This window comes from Trichoderma harzianum (genome assembly GCF_003025095.1).
Source record: "Trichoderma harzianum CBS 226.95 unplaced genomic scaffold M431scaffold_2, whole genome shotgun sequence".
NCBI lineage: Eukaryota > Fungi > Ascomycota > Sordariomycetes > Hypocreales > Hypocreaceae > Trichoderma > Trichoderma harzianum.
Window position 1 is genome coordinate 1592990 of NW_020209250.1, and position 19650 is coordinate 1612639.

At 48.7% G+C, this 19650-nt stretch overlaps 6 protein-coding genes across 6 annotated transcripts; 4 read left to right on the forward strand and 2 right to left on the reverse strand.

The window, feature by feature from the left end:
* Positions 1 to 1839: 1839 nt before the first annotated feature.
* On the forward strand, positions 1840 to 4303 carry M431DRAFT_106730 (hypothetical protein). The gene is made up of 3 exons (XM_024911624.1): positions 1840 to 2158; positions 2215 to 3419; positions 3482 to 4303. Exons 1-3 carry the CDS (start codon positions 1975 to 1977, stop codon positions 3947 to 3949), a joined length of 1857 nt encoding a protein of 618 aa, XP_024778694.1. The 5' UTR covers positions 1840 to 1974; the 3' UTR covers positions 3950 to 4303.
* Positions 4304 to 7156: 2853 nt separating this feature from the next.
* Positions 7157 to 8427, forward strand: M431DRAFT_75721 (hypothetical protein; the record flags this gene model as incomplete). The annotated part of the gene is made up of 2 exons (XM_024922380.1): positions 7157 to 7471; positions 7540 to 8427. 2 exons carry the CDS (start codon positions 7157 to 7159, stop codon positions 8425 to 8427), a joined length of 1203 nt encoding a protein of 400 aa, XP_024778695.1.
* Positions 8428 to 8720: 293 nt separating this feature from the next.
* M431DRAFT_293196 (hypothetical protein) lies at positions 8721 to 10786 on the reverse strand. The gene is made up of 6 exons (XM_024914104.1): positions 10548 to 10786; positions 10341 to 10392; positions 10068 to 10275; positions 9847 to 10003; positions 9408 to 9793; positions 8721 to 9346 (listed from the first exon to the last, which is right to left on the reverse strand). The coding sequence occupies exons 1-6, from the start codon at positions 10552 to 10554 to the stop codon at positions 9014 to 9016; spliced, it is 1143 nt and encodes a 380-aa protein (XP_024778696.1). The 5' UTR covers positions 10555 to 10786; the 3' UTR covers positions 8721 to 9013.
* A 1049-nt stretch (positions 10787 to 11835) lies between these two features.
* M431DRAFT_293240 (hypothetical protein) lies at positions 11836 to 12231 on the reverse strand. The gene has a single exon (XM_024914105.1). It carries the CDS (start codon positions 12098 to 12100, stop codon positions 11876 to 11878), a length of 225 nt encoding a protein of 74 aa, XP_024778697.1. The 5' UTR covers positions 12101 to 12231; the 3' UTR covers positions 11836 to 11875.
* A 364-nt stretch (positions 12232 to 12595) lies between these two features.
* Positions 12596 to 17659, forward strand: M431DRAFT_1684 (hypothetical protein; the record flags this gene model as incomplete). The annotated part of the gene is made up of 4 exons (XM_024913012.1): positions 12596 to 13670; positions 13735 to 14418; positions 14497 to 15859; positions 15922 to 17659. The coding sequence occupies 4 exons, from the start codon at positions 12596 to 12598 to the stop codon at positions 17657 to 17659; spliced, it is 4860 nt and encodes a 1619-aa protein (XP_024778698.1).
* Positions 17660 to 18095: 436 nt separating this feature from the next.
* M431DRAFT_503981 (hypothetical protein) lies at positions 18096 to 19492 on the forward strand. Its single transcript, XM_024918387.1, has 3 exons — positions 18096 to 18447; positions 18526 to 18679; positions 18747 to 19492. The coding sequence occupies exons 1-3, from the start codon at positions 18400 to 18402 to the stop codon at positions 19013 to 19015; spliced, it is 471 nt and encodes a 156-aa protein (XP_024778699.1). The 5' UTR covers positions 18096 to 18399; the 3' UTR covers positions 19016 to 19492.
* Positions 19493 to 19650: the final 158 nt, after the last annotated feature.

The window sequence follows — 19650 nt, forward strand, 5'->3', positions numbered from 1 at the left end:
TCTGGGTCCCGGAAGATTAATTAGAGGTGGCTTTTAACGGATTCAATCAAGAACGATGAATGCGGGCGAATCGCAGTGGATACTGCGTTTGCCCCAGGTGTCTTCTCCAGAGCTAAAACGAGGCAGCCCATGTGGTGTGTATTTTAAGTTCGTCTCGTTACGTGTACACGGTGTCATCCCTGTATGGATGCCTAGCAGAAGGCGATCGGTTGATTTGGATCTGATTCGACACATGTCTATGATGCTCGGTTTTATCCGCTGGCGGTGTGTGATGCGTACCTGTATCGCCACTACCTGCCTATCTGTGCTATCCGTCGAATAAGCACTGTATCTACTAGCTGCAAACTTCATCTCGACGGAATATCACCAATATCAGACCACCACTGCAGTAGGGTTTACAGGATATGAGGTACCTTTGCTTCAAATTCAGCAGGCAGTGCAGCTCTGCAACGCTATGCTTAGTTGCAGTTAGATCCCAGGCTTGTTAACATGAAATGCTGTCCTTAATTTCCCATTATTGCCAGACTAGCTCATTCTCAACTCCATTCGGTTACCCACGCCTAGGGGAGAACCATTGACGATGAATGACTGTTCGTATCTATCAATCCGAATACATGTCTTTTTATGAAACCCTTCTATTCGCAGTCTTATTTACCATGATAATAGACGGCCCGTAGTACGCGTAACGCTGAGGCGCATAGGAATGGTTATGGCAGCACACACATACCTGAATCTCGCTAGTATTAGTCGCGCCCCAAGGCAGCAATTCTTCCTGCAGGCATCACCCCCAAAGTGTCTTTGCGCTGCTGACGTGGAATCACGCCGAGTGGTACTGCTGCACTGTTTGATGCGCTTGATGTCTCATAGGGCTAAAAAGTCGGTAAACTTGAGATTATGTATGCCATTTAGAGCACTTCGATGGCTGAATCTCTGGCTATGCTAATAGATGTCCAATTGAAAGCCTTCAGTGGCGCTGTATTGTTCGGGTCTGCAGAGGCTTGGTTACAGCGCCCGAGACTTATACTTGCCATTTAAAGTAGGCGGTAATGGAATGGGAAAACGTGCACTAGATTGGCCACGTTGTGTTGGGAACGTGATAGAAGACACTGGCATGCACACCATCCTATCGGAGATGACATCTTTGACTCTGTCGGGTTGCTCCTAGACCCCGAAAAGCCGTTCATCAGGCGCCACATGGCGGCTCGCTTCGCTGAGGGTAACGATACTCGATCCTCTGTAACAGCAGGCTTTAGGAGTCAAGACACGCAGTCTTGTATCTAATATATTCTACAACAAAAAGACAGTTGTGCTGTGAGTCACGTAGCATAATATTGGTCCCTTTTCATGCTCCTGAGATAGGTTAGTTTCGAGATACTTGTACTGTCCCGACCAAGTTTAACAGGGCGTTTGAGGCTGCTCCCAGAGTCGTCGGACCCGGAGATTTCCCAAATGCATAAGGTACTGGCCAATGTTTAAAGATGAAAAACAGAAGTGGGATCACGAAGCATTAAGCATATATTCCTTGTGTTTCTGATTGCCTATCTTTCTACCCAGAATAGGTGGACATTTCTGAACTGCTCTCGAACGGGCTTAGTTCCGCTGCGCTGCTAGCATGACTTACATACAGGTACGTACCTATCAAGCCTGTATTCTGGAGAAGCCGGCCTGTCTGCCACTTATGGGCTATCTCTACTTTGGATATTCGCCCACTCGTACTTGATATGTACGGCATAATTGTTTTTATGATGTACAGCTAATAAAAACCTCGCGTAGAATAATGCGAAGCTCAATAAAGTAGCAACTGCATTGTGCTTTATGTTGTTAGATCACGCATTTCTACAACTCTGTGTTTATTGCATGCCTTATCGATAACAAAATTCCGCACTTTCTGCCCCGCCTGTCGAGCCACCATCTAAACAGCGCTGATGACTCCTGCCACAACTCCAGGCCTAATTTTTCCCCTCTACCCCTCGGATGAAGATTGCTTTGGCTGCATTTAGGTCTCTTCGACCATATCGGCCATTGTCGCAATTGCAAAGACCAAGACTTGCGACTCCTCTCTCTCTCACTGTCTCCCTCTATCACTCACAAGCACCAGCCGTCGAGATGGCTCCCAAGACAAAGTTCGAACTGAAAACGGCCAAGGGCACCAAAGATTGTAAGTTGTGACTCTTCCTCGCGGTAGAAGAAAACTCCAAGCTTACTCACCCCACGGGAATGGCAAGGACATGGTCATTCGAGACAAGATCTTCAGCACCATCACTGAAGTCTTCAAGCGCCACGGCGGAGTTACCATCGACACACCCGTTTTCGAGCTCAAAGAGATTCTGTCTGGCAAATATGGCGAGGATAGCAAACTCATCTACGACCTCGCCGACCAAGGTGGCGAGATTTGCTCGCTGAGATACGACCTGACGGTCCCATTCGCCCGCTTCCTTGCGATGAACAAGGACATCCAGAACATTAAGCGCTACCACATCGCCAAGGTCTATCGCCGAGACCAACCTGCCATGACCAAGGGTAGGATGCGAGAGTTTTACCAATGCGACTTCGATATTGCTGGTACCTACGATTCCATGTTGCCCGACGCCGAAGTCATTCGCATCATCACTGAAGTCTTTGAGGGTCTGGGATGGAACGGCGCATACACCATTAAGCTCAACCACCGCAAGATCCTCGACGGTATCTTCCAGGTCTGCGGTGTCCCGGAGGACAAGATCAGAACAATCTCTTCTGCAGTTGACAAGCTTGACAAGCTGCCGTGGGCGGATGTCCGAAAAGAGATGACCGAGGAGAAAGGTCTGGCAGAAGATGTTGCTGACCGCATTGGAGAGTGGGTTGTCCTGAGAGGCCGCCACGAGCTGCTCGAGAAGCTGCGCAATGATGAGAAGCTTTCGGCAAACGAGTCCATGAAGCAAGGTGTTGCGGATGTTACTCTTCTCTTTGAATATCTTGAGGCCTTTGGCGCCCTCGACAAGGTTTCATTTGACCTTGGCTTGGCTCGCGGCCTGGACTACTATACCGGCCTTATCTACGAGGTAGTCACCGAGGGCTCTGCCCCTGAAGCTACCCCCGGCTCAGAGGATGCCGCAAAGCCAAGCAAGAAGAAATCCAGGGGCAAAGGAGACGATGACGACCGGTCTGACGACCCCACTATCGGCGTTGGAAGCGTCGCTGCTGGTGGTCGATACGATAATCTGGTTGGCATGTTCTCTGGAAAGACTCAGATTCCGTGTGTTGGCATCTCATTTGGCGTCGACCGCATCTTCTCTATCACCAAGGCCCGGATGGCAGCTGACAAGTCAGCCGACCAGGTGCGCGGTAACGAAGTCGATGTCTATGTCATGGCTTTAGGTGGAAAGGGACTAGTCAAGGAGCGCTTGGAAATCTGCGCAAAGCTGTGGCAGGCTGGCATCAAGGTAAGAAACTTCATTCCGACTGATAACTCTCAGAAAAGACGAGGCTAATGAGGCATCTACAGGCGGAATTCCTATACAAGGCGAAGCCCAAGATGCAGGCTCAGTTCAAGGCTGCGGAAGCCAACGGCGTGCCCTTTGCCATCTTCATCGGTGAAGACGAGTTGGCTCAAGGCAAGGTCAAGATCAAGGAGATGGGTCTCAAGGACGGACACCCTGAGAAGGATGGAGTACTGATAGACACAACGCGCATGGCGGATGACCTGAAATACCGGATACAGCGCAAGCGGGAACTGGAGAGCATCACGATACAAGCCGAAGGCCTCAAGGTTGTGGGCGGCGTCAAGGGTGAGACAGCCAAGCCAGCAGAGGCTCCTAAGGAGGAGGAAGCCCCAAAGACGGAGGAAGCCCCAAAGACGGAGGAAGCTCCAAAGACGGAGGAGGCTCCAAAGACGGAGGAGGCTCCAAAGACAGAAGAAGCCCCAGCAGCGGATGCTACCACCGCAGCTCCCACCGAAGCTCCGGCATCATAGACTATCTGGACAAAAATGAATGAATGGAATGACGTGCAATGGCGCAATTTGAGTAACATACCCGGACGGCCTCAGTGAACTAGGAGATGACCGCGGCGCGAACCCAGCTCTGAATGGAGTTGGTACAAGCAAGTCGGCTGCAGGGCCAGGCCTAGCCAAGTTGTCAAGTATTTCAGTGTTATACTCGTCATAACACCTTTCACAGCGCACTGTTAGGTCACGGAGTTGATGTCATATGTGAGATAAAGCTTTAGGCAATAGATAGCAGGTGGTATTACGAATATAAAGCACAGTTATGGAAAACATTCTCATAAACTGAGTGCCTGATTGTTGTTACAAAGAGAAGGGAAGAAGAAAAAAGAACCAGCCATTTGATTTACTTGATCTCTGCGGCTTGCTTAGCGGTTGGGTTCTCAACTGACCGTTAGCTTGACTAGTGATGGAGATAGATGCGGAAGTCCAACACGATAGATTCTCGATCTGCTGTTGGGTGATAGGAAGAGTAGTCTGTTATCTCGCAGAAGATGGTAGCTTCTTGAAGCGGCGGTGCTACCATGGCTCATTCCGTGTGGAGTATCTGGCAGCCAGCATCCGAAATGATGTAGAGAGGCATCGGCTGAGCAGTTTATGCGAGTATCGTGACTGAAGCCATTTACATATCCAGTGCTACTTGGTGCTACCAATTGTGATCTACTGCATATCTAAGGGCCCACGCTTCTCCTAAGATGGGGTACCAGGGCAACGAAGGACGGACATATCTAATTAAACAACCTCTCAAACGGATATAACCCTGATGCTTGTCCCGTGATATACATGGACCGATTCCGCTTGGACGCCACGTTTTTTCTCGATTTTTAATCTCATACGGAGCAAAAATCTTGGGGTTCTCCGCAGATGTGATTCATCAAGATGAATTGCCTAATTTCCAGCAGTCCCAACACTGATGTAGAGAGCTGAGTTTGCTCGTACATGTGATACCCTATCTACCGTTCCCGGTAATTAATATGAACACATCGTTGGCGGAATGATGCGTTACGCAGAGACCGCGAATCGTGAGAGGCGGTACGGCTTGTACATGGTGATACGGAGAACACGGGAAGCATATACAAAGGTACCAAGTACTTCGTTTGGAGCCCCTTGGTCGGGTGTTCGCACCTGAGATTGAGATGGATACGAGGCACGAAGCCGCACTCACCAAACGCGCGAAGTAAGAAGCACGGACTGCAGCCGCCGCACCGCACCAGCATCGTAAGAGAGAACGGCGAGCAAGGGCTGGCCAATGGAGCGGCCGAAACGAAGCTGTGACTGGGCGAACGGCCGACTAACGGGTCGGGCTATCAACTGTCGGAAGCTGTACGAGTACATAGCTGCATGTACTGCACTGTTACTGGTAACAAAAGGCAAAAAAGAAAAGTGTGGCTTTCAGTTCTCTTGTCTTACTTTGCGGCCTTTGTACTGCAGGGATAACTGTGGCCGGTGACTTTTGGACGCGGTTCACAGTTCCGGCTTCCGGTGGTTTTTCTTTTTCTCTTTTCACAATTTTTTTATGTTTTTCTTCTTTTGGGTGAGTAATGCCCCGTACTTTGGTCCGTTCTCGTGAAGTTGGATGGTGATCGAAACGGTGGGCTTTGGCGTACTTGTTGGTTCTTAGGCCTTTGCGTTATGAGGTTGGATCATGAAGCAAGAACGCGTCTTGCGCGAGGTGGAAACTGCCTGGGAGAAAAAAAAAAGAGAAAAAAAAGTTTCACACCGGGACGGTATTTCGTGCATTCCCGTACATTCCAAAAGAGAGAGACACGGTAGTAGCCCTTGCCTGCTTGGTTCAAATGGGGGATTTGTCTCATCAGCGCAGCTCCGTTGGGGATAAGCGTAAACGGTCGAGCCTGCCATGGTTCGACGCATGGATCTCTCATACCTGCGCAAAGTCGGTGCTAGAATCCTCCTCTGGCATACATGTTACGTTTGTCACGGGACATGAATGCCTGAGGAACTGAGCGAGTGCTTTCCGGACGCTACCAGGTAATTACAATCACCACTGCAGTTATTTCCTGCCTGGTACCTTTGACTAATACAACAACTCACGGACAACAATCGATCCCCAGTCATTCATAATTTCACCGCAGCAGCTCATTCCGCGAGAACCACAATTTCTCCCAGGCAAGGGCCCGGGGAAGCGGGATCCAGGGGGGAGGGCCCGTTAGCGCGGCGTCCAGTAGACTGCCAGAACGGCCAACCGGTACGGCTACCGCAGCTGTCCGGGATCAGATTTTGCTGTGCAAGGGGGATAGGGGGATGCGACCAGGGGATGCGACCGGGTGTGAACATTAGCAGTACGACCTACAGTCCGCATGGGGATTTCACCAGGCTCCCGGGTCCCTATTGTCGTGGTGTTGTGAGAGCAATGAGATCGAGGTATCGTTGCTGCCAACGGGCACTCCGCACAACAGTGATGCGAGAAGAGGCATAACACGATTTGTTAGCAGGGGACATTAGACGCTGAACCAATTGGAAGAAAGAGAACCCAGTCAAGAGGCAACAGAGAAAACATGAAGGCAGGAAAAAGAAAGAAAAGAGCCTTTCCCGTGTGGCGGGACTCTGAACCCCTCTGAGACCCCCCCCGGGATGCCGGCTGGTGTCTGTGTTGCATCTGCCAGTCTCAGATGCGCCCGAGCTTTTTTTCCCTCTCTCTTTTTTCTTTTTCTTTACCCTCCTTCACATACTCGACTGTTATCGCCATTTCCACGCTCGTTGTGCAAACCAATCCTTCTTTAAAAGCCCTACCTGCAGTCTCTCCCTCCCTTGGTGGACCGGTTTTTGAAATCGTGTTTCTACCAACTTTCAATCCTTACTGTCTTGCATTCTGCCACTCTTTTCTTCCCTTCCCTGCCTCTCATTAGCATAACAAGTATACTTAATTCTCTCACACTGCGGCTCGAGTCCATCCGAGTAGTTTCCTTTACATGAATACATACTACTCTTCATCATCCACCATTACGCTCTCTATCTCCTCTTCCAAAGCTATTCGTTGTCTTATACATACACGCTCTGGCTATTAATCACCTCTCCTGTCTTGACCACGCTTCTACGACATTGTACTTTCACGTACTACTTCCGATTTCTCGATACACCCTTTCGTCTATCCAATCCGGCAAACCTTCGTTCTAAAAGCCGGAGTCATATTCATCAACAAACACACTCTCCTTCACAATGCCGGGCCTCATCCCCCTTCGTATGAGCACGCTCATTCCAGCTTCAAAAATCACATTCTCTTTCTCAGACGACAAGTCCGACTACACATCATGGGAACCAACACCGTACAGACCAAGAACACATGAGGTGGAGCATAGGCGAGCAGCACGAGAACGAGTAGTTCCCGAGCCTCTCATCGTTCCTAAACCAGCTCCCACAACGCCTGCGCAATGGAAGAAAGCTCTAGCTGAGGTTAAGAGGGAGTTTGCCAATCGAAAATATCGGCAATGCTCGATGCGATGTAATGAGATTCTCGATAATATGAAAGACTCGGTAAGTTACAATGCACATCCCAAGGCGAAGAGCTTTGTTACAGTTTTACTAACACGATCACCTCCCAGAACAAGCCAGAGATGGCATGCCTCATCTACATCCGCTTCTATGCTGCCTCTGCTCTCGAGATGCAAGTGCGCTCCCTACAACACAACTCTCCTTACAGGACAAAGCTCCTCCATCAAGCTCGGCACCATTATCGTGTCGCTGCTGATCTCATCAAAGAGGATGAAGCTGCTAAGCGACGTCCCTCATCACGCTCTCTCTCTCCAATGTCCAGCCTACACACTCCTTTTGGTTCAGACGCTTCAGTCTCCACAGTCTCTACACGAATCTCCTCTCCCTCACTATCCATCAGCTCGCTGGATAGCTGTCTGAAGGGCCGCAACAGCCGGCCCAAGCCAAAGAAGCGCGTCGCCTTCTGCGATGTACCCTCTTATGAGCCATCATGCGAGCCATCATACGAGTCCAGCTACGAACCACTGGTCCGACCGGACTCTCCCACCCTTGGTTTTGATGACGACTGGGGCTTCCGCCAGCCTACTCCTAAACCTCCGGCCCCCTACCCGCAGCCCGTCCAGCTCGAGTCCGGAAGGCCACAGTTCCCACTCCCTTCTCCCACAAACTCCGAGTTTAGCACTATCCCGGACGACGACGATAGCTATTTTGATACCCCTACCACTGCAGACAGCTTTCTCCACGCCCGCTCTGTCCACCACTACTGTACTGTGCTCTCAAGTCTGCAGCGGCAAATCGCCTCTCACCTGGAATGGTTAGAGCGTGACATTGCCGCAGCAGAGAACCCCAAGCCTACTCAAATCCTCAGCGAGGAGATGCGTGCTCTAGAACTGCGCACGCGCATCGAGCGGCTGAGGGCCAACGGCTGGAAGAGACAGCGGTTCGACTTCCGACGGTATGAAGCCCTTCGGGAGAGTGCCATGGCGGATATTGTCTGAGGCAAAATGAGGAAGAGGAAAAAAAGTAAAAGTAAAAGCAAAGCAAAAAGTTAAATATTGGTGTTCTGTTGTCATTTATTGATTGGACTTTGCATTTTGTATTGTTTGATTGCATTTGGTCTTGTTTCACTTGAGCTATCTGGGTTTTGATGTTTATTAGTGCTTTTTGGAGCTGCGGCGAAGGGCATCGATAGATATTGGAAGTGAGCCATGGGTGCTCGCTATGACAGGACTCATGGAGAAACTCTATAGATATCTACATTGGACAGGATAGAATAAAAGGACAAAGAATTACTTAAAGAGATAGGCTCTACCTGAAGTGTAAGAAGAAGAAAAGAATCTCCATTGCCTTAACATGATTTGCAACTATGATGATTGATATTTCTGTGTTGTAAAAGGCATCATTATCCCTGCGAGGAGATACATAGCAGTATCAAGTAACGATAATTGGTTGCTGGTGCGAGAGAAGAAACCAAAAAAAAAAATTGCAGGAAATCATATTTGGATAACCAAAATTGGTAAAAAAAAGACCCAAGGTATATGCAATAAAAAAGTTGCTGAAAGCAATCCTCCTCTTTCGAGACCTTTAATTCTCGGTAAAGCTACGTCTCTTCGCTTCCTTTCCCATTTCCTCCTCCATCTGCAATGTCTCCTGCTTCTGCTTAACATCCTTGAGAGCAAAGAGACCGAGGGCATGCAGTCGCGCGCCATCCTTCTTATCATCGCCAGCCGATGCGTCTCCCATCTCTGAGTTCTCGGGGTCTTCTTCGTGCTCTCGGAGCTTGTTGATTCGGTTTTGGAGCTTGACGATTTCGATGGCACGACGGAGGCGAGAGCGTCTTCGGAAGGCCTCGATTTCTGGCAACAAGTTGTGGTCGGTGGCGGTCTGGCCACTCAGCCAGATATGACCCAAAGCTTGCTGTAGTTTTGTTAGCCTATCTGTTGTGTCTTGTGCGTAGCAATGGGGAACGGCATAATACCTCGCTAGTCCATCTCTTGTTGGGTTCTGGGACAAGGAGACAGTTGATGAAGTCCTTGGCGTCGGAGCTGACATCCTTCCAGTATCTCTCATGGAAGATGACATTTCCTCTGGTGCACTCTTCAAGAAGATCCTGCAGGTTTTCACTTCGGAAAGGAGAGTAGCCACAGAGCAGGGTGTAGGTAATGACACCCATAGACCACATGTCGACTGGTTTTCCGTGCCCTTGCTTGGCCATGACTTCGGGAGCTGCGTAGCCAAAAGAGCCAGCCATGGTCTTGAGTGTCTCGTCCTTGCTGTCCAGAGTCTTGGCAATACCAAAATCCGCCAACACAAGGTCAGAGTCATCGTCAGGAGTCACATAGATGAGGTTCTCGGGCTTAAGATCTGCACACATCATGTCAGCTTCGCCTTGTGTCACGCCTAGGAGCATTTCGCACCTCTGTGAACGACATCATTCTTATGCAGGTAGTCAACAGCGTTGAGAACTTGCTTGATTGTTTGAGATGCGTCTTTCTCAGTGAACTTGCCCCTGTCGCAGATACGATCAAAGAGCTCTCCTCCTGTGGCCAACTGAGTAACAATGTAGAACTTGTCCTATAGGCGCGGCTGTGGTTAGCATGTTTGTAAATACCCCGCGAAGTATATAGAACCAACGCACTCTGGACTCGAACCAATCGACAAACTTGACGATGTGAGGATGCTTTAGTCGCTGCAGCATAGAAAGCTCATCATAGACCATCTGCTCATTGCCTTTGACGTTCTTTTTCAAGATGATCTTGACGGCCACCTTGCCGGTAGGGCCCTCTGCCTCGCGAACGACACCATAAGTGCCAGCACCAAGAGTGCGTCCGAACTTGTACTTTGATCTGCATTATAACATCGAGCCGTTAACGTTGGATTCCATGTCGGTTATTTCAGGTATGTATCGTACTTTTTCTCATAGCTTTCGGGTTGGCCATGGAGGCGGTTTAGCATGCCAGCGACTAGATTCGGAGACGGAGCTCGTTAGCAACCAGTATGTAATGGAGCTTGGCCGAGAGGAGAGAAACATATGGAGTAGGAGTTCAACATGTATCTGCTAGCCTCGCAAACACCATTGTCCCTTTCCACAGGCGGCGGTGTAAGAAACGCGACTTACAACTCATCTTGAGGTCTGGCGGGGTATCTGTGGGATGCGAGAAGCGGTATTCAAGCCGAGTTTGCGATTCGAGCACAGGTCTAACTGACAAGCGCAGATACACCAAGGACGTAATTTAAACAGGCCAAGAGGCAGCCCGGAAGAAGGAGGAGAGAAGCAGCGGCCAGGAGGCGACAACCACAGGACAGCAGAGCAAGAGAGACAGCTGAAGGAGCTACATGCGACGGCTGAGATTAAATACGACCGTCTACAGTAAATACCTGCTAAGTTCCATGCTAGCCCCTCACCAGCCGGGCTGTCAGCCATAGGGGCACTAGGACCTGTATGTACAGGTACTCGTACTAGCATTGCATGGTGGAGATACATATGGAGAGCAGGCTGGTATTAGGCCAGGAGACAAAAAGGGTGGGCGGACGATCCATGGCCTGCTGCTAGCAAGTAAGGCTATTTGCATGTGGATAGGGCCTGCAGGTATCGCGACTCTGGGCCGACCAAGGTGTGGACGGTGCTGTCAAAGGCCAACAGGTACTGGTCAAGTATCCTTACATAATAAGGGCCGTGGGTAGGAAAGGGAGGGGCACCCCTAACGCAAGGCCTCACTCTCTCGCCTTGCTGCTTCTATTTCGAGTTTCCCGTTACTCATCCAGGTTGATAAGGCATTGGATGTGAAGTCCCTTGACAAAATCGACGTTGCTTGCCATCTGTGCGCAAGGTTAGGGACTTATTTAGGTAAGTACGTGATATATGTAAACTCAACCGAGTAAATCAATAAATCGGCCATGCTCTGGCGGTTGCGTATATGCCCTTCTCTGTTCCTCTATCTACTGCCAACTTGAAGGTATCAAGTGTACATTGGGCTCTTTGCATGAGCCCCCACACGCAAAACGACATGTACTCTTACCTATCGTTACTCTTACCACTCAAAAGAACCCTGTTTACACACAGGCACAGGTCGGCAGTTCTAGCCAGTAGCAAGGGATCAGCCATTCTCGTCGCACGGCTGATTTGTGGCTGTGCAAGCCGGGCATCTCGTCTGGTCCGAGTTTTCACCATAAAACGCCCTGCTGTCGGCAAACGTCACTGTGCTTCAGACGAACCAGACAGCAAAGACCACAGTGCTGCGCTGCGCTGGGCCGTGGCTCAGTTCTGGTAGCATCCGGACAAGACCGTTCCCAAGCAACCAACCAGCAAACAATGCCGATGCAAATGCGCTCTCAGTTGGATTTGAGACATTGGCCCAAGCCCTAGGATATGGCGGGTAGGCGGCCTCCGTCGCCTTTCCGATATGCCAAGAAGCAGCTGCCGATTCGTTCAAGGGCTCAAACGCACTACGGCTTATTGCAAGGCTGATTACCGGGCCGTTCGTGCAAGTCTGTCGGGCTAGGATGGCATTTAACAATGCATGTGGTGACAAGCAATGCCATAACGAGCGGCCTCAGAGCGGGTCGCGTGCGTGGACGGATGACGGAGCTCATCGAATCCCTTTCCAGACTTGGACGACATTTGATGAGTTTGTACAAACAGACGCATGTTGCCATTTGATCCATATACATGCTTAATTATTTAATATGCTTGCTCGATTATTATGACCTTGTTGAGTTGAGGACGCCGAGCTGAGATTTAGGTACATACATATATATCCCTGGCACAACAAGTTCGGGCATGTTGCTTCAAACACATTAGGCGTACTTCACGCGAGGTACCTACCTGTAGTGCAAGAAGTACCTGTACTTGACATCAAAGCATTTCTGGTTTAAACCCAATGGTTTTACTAGCATAAGAGAGAAAGTGAAGAACCCATAAACAATCGCGTAGTCAGGCCAGGATTTGAGGAACCGCCTCATGGTCTGTCCCATCATGTGTCGCATAGAACCGCCCGGGTGGAGATGCCTGTGATACCAGCGGCTGTTGGTTGTTGATCCTTGGTCGTTTATACGTACTTGCTTGTAGGATTCTCGTTAGGCTGGCGAGTACTATTTTGACGATTCAAATCTTTTCTCTCGGAGAAATAATAGTGCAGATTCAGGCGATAACGACCTCCAGCAGTCATGGAGAGCGATTCAAATATCAGTGCGCTGGCTCTGAAGTCTACAGCTACCGAGCTAGACCTAACGCTCCAATCGAAAGCCAACATGGAGCCAACAGCAAAGTCTACTTCGCCTGGTCAAAGCTTGCCTGATCAAACGCTCTTTAACCGTGATACAACTGGGCTCAAAGACCCTCTGGCAGACGCAGACCAGGCCCGTGGATCATCCCTTGGCTCGTTCCGTGCCCATCTCTTCGCCAAGTTTGGGCGCAGACATGAGCGCTCAGTCAGCGTTTCTAGGCCCAAAGGACCGATGGGGCTAAACACATTATTTGATCCTGGAGACATTGCTCTGGTAGATATCATCTTCGTTCATGGACTGGGAGGGGATTCCAAGAAGACTTGGTCAGGATCCCGTGACGCTGAGAGTTACTGGCCACAGGATTGGCTTCCCAATGATCCAAGCTTCAAGACGGCACGCATTCATTCGTTTGGCTACGATGCAAATTGGCGAGACCGGAGTCTGAGCATTCTATCCATTCATGATTTCGGCCAGGATTTATTAGGAGAGATGAAGAACCACCCTTCGATAAGGCGAAGCAAGACCAATTTCGTTCTTATAGGACACAGTATGGGTGGAAACATCGCCAAGGCAGCGTATGTTCTAGCTAAGCAGGGTCACACGACTGACGAGATTGCCTCACGGTTTCATTCTATCATCTTCCTAGGCACTCCTCATCGCGGATCCAATCTGGCCAAGGTTGCCAGAAACATTCTTCAGGTCATGGGTGTTTCCAAACCCTATCTCGACGATCTCTCTGCAAATTCGGCGTATCTGACTGAGCTTAATTCGTTGTTTCAACCTTATGCTGCAGATCTACATATATGGTCTTTCTTTGAGACTCGTCCGGTAACTGAGCGTCCTGCAATCGTGCTGGTGGATAAATTCTCCGCTACGCTTGGATATAACCATGAAGAAGTACTTCCTCTGGACGCTGACCATCGCCACATATGTAAATTCGGTGCCATTGAAGATCCAAACTATAGAAAGGTGCGAAATGCCCTAAGTAGAGCCGTGGATATGATCCAGCTCAAAGGTATGTATTTGCATCAATCCCCGTTCCAATGTCGTAACCCATGTGTGTCATTAACTTTGAGAAGACGAGCCTTATTCCGCTACAGCATCAAGAGCTAGACTCGAAAAATATTTGAACACCGACGACTCTTACCAGGACGATTTATTTAATTGTCAGAACGCGAAATTGCCAGGATCATGTGTCTGGTTTACGGAGCATACCGTCTTTGCAGAATGGCTGGGTTTCGATAAGCAACTGGAAGTATCAGCGACTCCTCCAATCCTATGGCTGACAGGGCCTCCAGGGACTGGAAAATCCATCATATTTGGCCATGTGGTTGATTTCACAAGAGCCAAAGATGCGTATTGCGAGTATTACTTCTTTCGCAAGGGGCAGGCAAACAGCAGTGGGCTAGGGCCCTTCTTACTTCATATGGCCTACCAGATGGCATTGCATGATACAGTAGTGCGACGGCGAATATTTATGTTACAAGATAATTCTGTTTCTTGGCAATTGCAAGATGAAAAATCCATATGGCGGAAGCTATTTGTCGATGGTATATTCCAGGTTCAGTTTAAATCGCCTCATTATTGGCTGATTGATGGTCTGGATGAGTGCTCAGCTGCACCGGCCTTTTTCAAACTAGCATCACAGATCCCCGACACTATTCGAATCTTCGTTACCAGCAGAAATACTCCAGAGACCGAACGCGGCATTAGTTCCCTAGGCTCTCGTGTTGTTACTTACCCTCTCTCCATAACTGATACAGGTCAGTATCTTTCATTATACCTAGCATCTCGATTAATACCTAAATAAGACGTAAACATACTGATAGAACTGGAAACAGCTGCGGATATTCAAGCAGTCATCCACACAGGCCTGGAATTATTGTCTCTCCATGATGTTGCCCGGCTTGAGCCAAAACTTGTTGAAAAGGCATCAGGGTCCTTCATGTGGGTTCGCTTAGTCTTACAAGAACTCGAAACTGCCTTTACAGACGAAGACGTCGAAGAGATTTTAACAGAAGTCCCCAATGATTTATATAAAATGTATGAAAGAATCCTTCACACTATCGAAAACGAACGACGAAGGGCTAAAGTCGCAAAGAGCATCTTATTCTTTGTCGTCCTGGCTGTCAGGCCAATGACGCTAGATGAATTGTGCCACGCGATGCAGTATGAGCTCGGTCAGACTTTACACAAGATGGACCAGGTCATTACTCTCGCGTGTAGCCAGTTTGTCACCATCAATCACAGGAACAGAGTTCAGATTGTACACGAAACAGCAAGAGATTTCTTCCTCAGTGAAGGTCTCAACTCCCCGTTAGCCATTCCACGCTGTCAAGGCCATAGCCGCTTTGCCAGTCTATGTATCTCATATCTGGAGGCTCAATTCCAGCATTCGCCTGGGACTTCAGAGCCAGAGGTCAACAGTGCACATCAAAACGCAACAGCATTCTTTCTTAGATATGCATCAACATCATTTTCGCAACATCTACTTGAGGCTGATAAAAAAAGCCCCCAGCTCTTCAAAACAGTCGTTGGCTTTCTCAATACTAAAGCCCTTTTTTGGATAGAGTACCTTGCTTCTGAATCTCTCGTTACAGTTATTTCAAGGACCTCTATAGATCTAGCCCACTACATCAACGAAGAAATGCATGATTTAACTCCAGACAGATTCCGAGCGCTTAAATCCTGGATAATCGACCTATCCCGAGTGGTATTTACCTTTCGTGATCAGCTACTTCTTGACCCTTCTATCATCCACGATCTCATCCCCCAGCTATGTCCTACATCCTCGGTGGTTTCTCAAAGCGCGCTTCTTCCGCCGTCGACTATAGCTATTTCTAGGACACGAGATCCGACTTGGGACGACTGTCTTCTGCGAATACCAACAGACCAAGAGGTCAATTCTGTTGGCTATGGAGAGGCACATTTCGCCATTGGTCTGCACGATGGGGAGATTGCTGTGTACAACTCTGCTTCTATGCAGCTTCATGTTAGCCTCGTACACCCAGATTCCAGAACATCGCAGCTGGAATTTAGCAATCAAGATATATACCTTGTTTCATTAGGACGGTGGACGGTATCGATTTGGGATGTTAAATCTGGCTCTGAGCTTCACCGCATCACGTGTTCTTCACCTCAGAGAATTCATCTTGAAAGTGACGAGCTCCACATTGTTCTAGAGGACGGTGGCGTGATTTCAAGGTGAGAATTTTACTCATACGTGTTTAAACTATCTGAGCTTGGTTTATTGACGATGCCCAAAGGAACTTTTCGACCTCTGAATCAAGATCTCGCAAGTGGTTACCGTCCTCCACAGCCTCCAAATCTTGGCCATGGGAGGATTATCGGCTTCAACATGTTGTCTTCTCCCGTTCTTCTCCTAATATTCTGGCTGCGTCATTTCATACCAAAGACGTCTACTTGTTCGATATTGATGGCTCTGATTTGTTTGGAATATGTTGTGCGCATGAAGACAGCATTATTAGAGCCATGGAATTCAACCCCCAGCACGATATTCTCGCCATTTCATATACTAACGGGTCTTTGACAGCATTTGACACTCGGACAATGTCAAGAATCTTGATGCTGCCTCATGTGTCAGCGCATGTCCTCAATTGGTCCGCGAATGGCAGACATTTGATCGTGGGAACACAAAGCGCTGCAGCCCATAAGCACACTATAGAAATATACGAGCTCGGCCTAGATGTCGATTCGATTAACCTCAGTATTACATATCGCACCAACTATCCTCACAAAGTCATATCCCAGATTTCTACAGCGCAGGATGGATTCCGATTTGCCAGTATACATCTCACTGAATGTCATATCTGGGATCTTTCTCAATCTCTTTACAAATTTGGCAATTATCAGCCCATTAATCACTATAACAATGCCTCATTGCCTTATTCACAGCAATTATCTATGCCGGAGACGCGAGGCGAGATCTCAGCTATGGTTTTATCTCAGGATGGGACGGCTGCTATATGTGGGAATGAGCATGGAGAAATATGGACACTCTCAACCATTGACGGCTCTGTAATCAATGTCATTCATCGAGCTCTAGTCCCAAGAGTGATAAGCAGAATTACAGTCACTGAGCGGGAGAGTGAAGATTTGATAATCAAATGCGACTGGCGTGGCTTTGTGACGATTTTAGAGTCAAGCCGTTCGCCAAGCCGGTGGGCGAAGGCTATCGTGGTAGCCTATTACGACCTTGACCGTCATATGATAGAGCAGTTGCTCGTCAGCCCTACTCAAGATCGCTTGCTCATTATGACAACGATGAACACCACGATGCTGGAACTGCCTTCAGGGAAGTTGATTACGCACAGGGACGTACCAAAGTACAAGACCAAAATACGAGCCGCGCATAATTGCCCGTCAGATTCCTCTCGGTTTATGGTTTTCGAGGATGATTCTGCCTACCTATTCCGCTGGGACGATGTCAAATCAGATAAAGGTCAGCAACTGGCAATTCTACGAGAAGAAAATGCTACCTCTTCGCAGCCAACAGACACTCTTCATTTCCTAGGTGATGGCATCTACGTAGAGAGCCTGGTATATCCTCTAGAGGGACATAGAATAAGTTGCTGGAACTCGTCCCAATTCACCACTTCCGACGATCCTGCCACCATTACACCCTATACTGGGTTACAGCATCTAACGGACGTCCTTAAAGATATCCTCCTCGTCTTCCAGACGACACTCATCTTTGTAGATTACCATTCTTGGGTGTGTACTCTAGATCTAGAGACTTTTGCATCTACTTGCGTTGCGAAGCGCCATTTTTTCCTCTTGCCTGAATGGACAGAGACATATGGGCGTCCCATGGCAGCCATGACGCCTAATCAAGACTTGGTATTTGTCAATTTGCATCGTATTGTTGTGGTTAAGAACTGGTTCACGTCGGCGCAGACGCTTGTTCTTGAACCTGATTCTGGAGACTGGCAAGTAATTTCGAGGAGGATGAGGGATGATTCTGCAGTTTTGGGCAAAGGTTAAATGTAGCCCTTTGACTTGGCGTTCGACACTGAGAAGGTAATTGTTGAAAATGTCTGAATAAAAAGTGAATTAAAACGGCGCTGTATGAAGTGCCCTGTATATAAGTGAATGAGCAGGTATTATCCATACAGCATCTATACAGAATCTCATTCAATATGGTATTGAGAACATTGAAGTCTTGCATGCATGTATATTCATGTATCAAGTCGGTATTACTGGTCGGCCTGCACTCTGCACAAGATGCATGCGTCAACAAGCGCTTACTATACTGCTCTGGTGACCTCGAGTCCTACGGGAACAATTGCATCCTTGGCAAGGCTCCTATTCGGTTGGGCACAGAATAGCCGCGTGTGAGGTCTAATAATTGTTTTGTGTGTAAGGTATGAAGTAATGGTCGATTCAATCTCCGTGTCTCAAAACATTCACTGTAGACGCCGGCGGTTTAATAGTCCCGGCCGCCACACAGAGGCTGCATGCACTAAATTTTTTGGCAGTTGGTTCCAAGGTTCACTGTTCCGCTTCCACAGCTGCTGCGCCTACGCGAGCGCCACACTTGAGCTGCCTCGGACCCCTCCGACGCATTTAAAATAGCCCGTCAGGTTGCCGCTCCGACTTGACCTCTTAGTACATATTACTCCATACCTCTGGAAGCCTTGCTTGCTCGACAACCCAAACAAACACCAACTCGTTATTGCTATTTGCTCGGGCATCTCTTAACATCTCCCCTCTCGGCTGACAGAATGGCTACGAGCATGCGAACGAAAAGAGTTGCCAAGGAGCGTCAGAAGGTACTTTGTCTTCTCCCTCGCCCACTTCCATGCCGGTACCAGGCTCGTATCAAAGATTTAAGCGCTGACCATCGGCAGATTGATAAGTTCGGCCTGCCTCCTGGCATCGAGCTCGTAGACGGCAACGACTTGAAAGAGTGGCTCTTTGATATTCGCGTCTTGGATAACAACCCTCTATATAACGGCAATGTCTACCAGCTGAAATTCGTCTTCTCCGATTCGTATCCTATAGGTAATCCTGTTCTGCCAGCTCCCCGCATCACCTACCATGGAACTGGTCGTCTAACAAGCACTTTAAGAACCCCCCGAGGTCACCTTTGTAGACAGACCAGCTCGGCCAGTCCCCATGCATCCACACATCTACTCGAACGGAATAATATGTCTTGATCTTTTGGGCAACCAAGGATGGAGCCCAGTCCAAAGCGCGGAGAGCGTCTGCATGAGCATACAAAGCATGCTCACGAGCAACAATAAGAACGAGCGACCACCTGGCGACGAAGAGTTTGTGCGCGGGAACAAGCAGCGGCCCCGAGATATAGAATTCTTATACCACGACAACACCGTGTAACGATCATATCTTCATGGACTACAGGGGCTCTTTTTTTCTGTTATTGGTTTACTTTTGGCGGATTCTTGCATCATTCCAGCAGCCGCGAGGGCTCATCGGCGTTTTACAATCACGTAAATGTGACACAGGAACAGGCATATGTTACGGCAATCTGAGGCTTTCTTCTGCTGATTCTCGAGGCTAAGCGATCTTTTCCTTTTCCCTTTATTTTTTGGTTTCATTCAGCAGTTTTACGGAGCAGTGTGTTTTTTATTCTCACGTCGCCTCCTCACACAAAATCGACGACAAAGGCATCGGGCGCATGCACGGCGCAACTGGGGCAACGGCTGGCGAGGAAAGCGCATGTAACCTTGTTTTCCCAACCTAGAAGACGCATTTACGTATACTCGGATGTTCATAGAATTGATTTCCCTTCTTCAAGATTTGTATTGCATCTCTGTTGTCGTCAGGGTCCTTCTTCCTCTTCTTTCGCCTCTGTGATAGACGTCAAGGGAAAAATTCTCATCATGGCATGACTGGCCTCCATCTGCCGACATGTGCCCAAAGGGTACATATGACGTCGTCGCTCAGTCTCCTCTGCATTCATAGACCAGCCTGCTAATTTGTAGCGGCCACAGTCACTAAAGCCGCAAGCT

Coding starts and splice junctions, on each gene's coding strand:
- M431DRAFT_106730 (XM_024911624.1), top strand. CDS start 1,975: ATGAAGATTGCTTTGGCTGCATTTAGGTCTCTTCGACCATATCGGCCA. Junction 2,159..2,214: donor GGCCAAGGGCACCAAAGATT/GTAAGTTGTGAC, acceptor ACTCACCCCACG/GGAATGGCAAGGACATGGTC. Junction 3,420..3,481: donor TGTGGCAGGCTGGCATCAAG/GTAAGAAACTTC, acceptor AGGCATCTACAG/GCGGAATTCCTATACAAGGC.
- M431DRAFT_293196 (XM_024914104.1), bottom strand. Junction 10,276..10,340: donor CCCGAAAGCTATGAGAAAAA/GTACGATACATA, acceptor GTTATAATGCAG/ATCAAAGTACAAGTTCGGAC. Junction 10,004..10,067: donor TCGATTGGTTCGAGTCCAGA/GTGCGTTGGTTC, acceptor CCGCGCCTATAG/GACAAGTTCTACATTGTTAC.
- M431DRAFT_293240 (XM_024914105.1), bottom strand. CDS start 12,100: ATGTATATGGATCAAATGGCAACATGCGTCTGTTTGTACAAACTCATC.
- M431DRAFT_503981 (XM_024918387.1), top strand. CDS start 18,400: ATGGCTACGAGCATGCGAACGAAAAGAGTTGCCAAGGAGCGTCAGAAG. Junction 18,448..18,525: donor TTGCCAAGGAGCGTCAGAAG/GTACTTTGTCTT, acceptor GACCATCGGCAG/ATTGATAAGTTCGGCCTGCC. Junction 18,680..18,746: donor CTCCGATTCGTATCCTATAG/GTAATCCTGTTC, acceptor AAGCACTTTAAG/AACCCCCCGAGGTCACCTTT.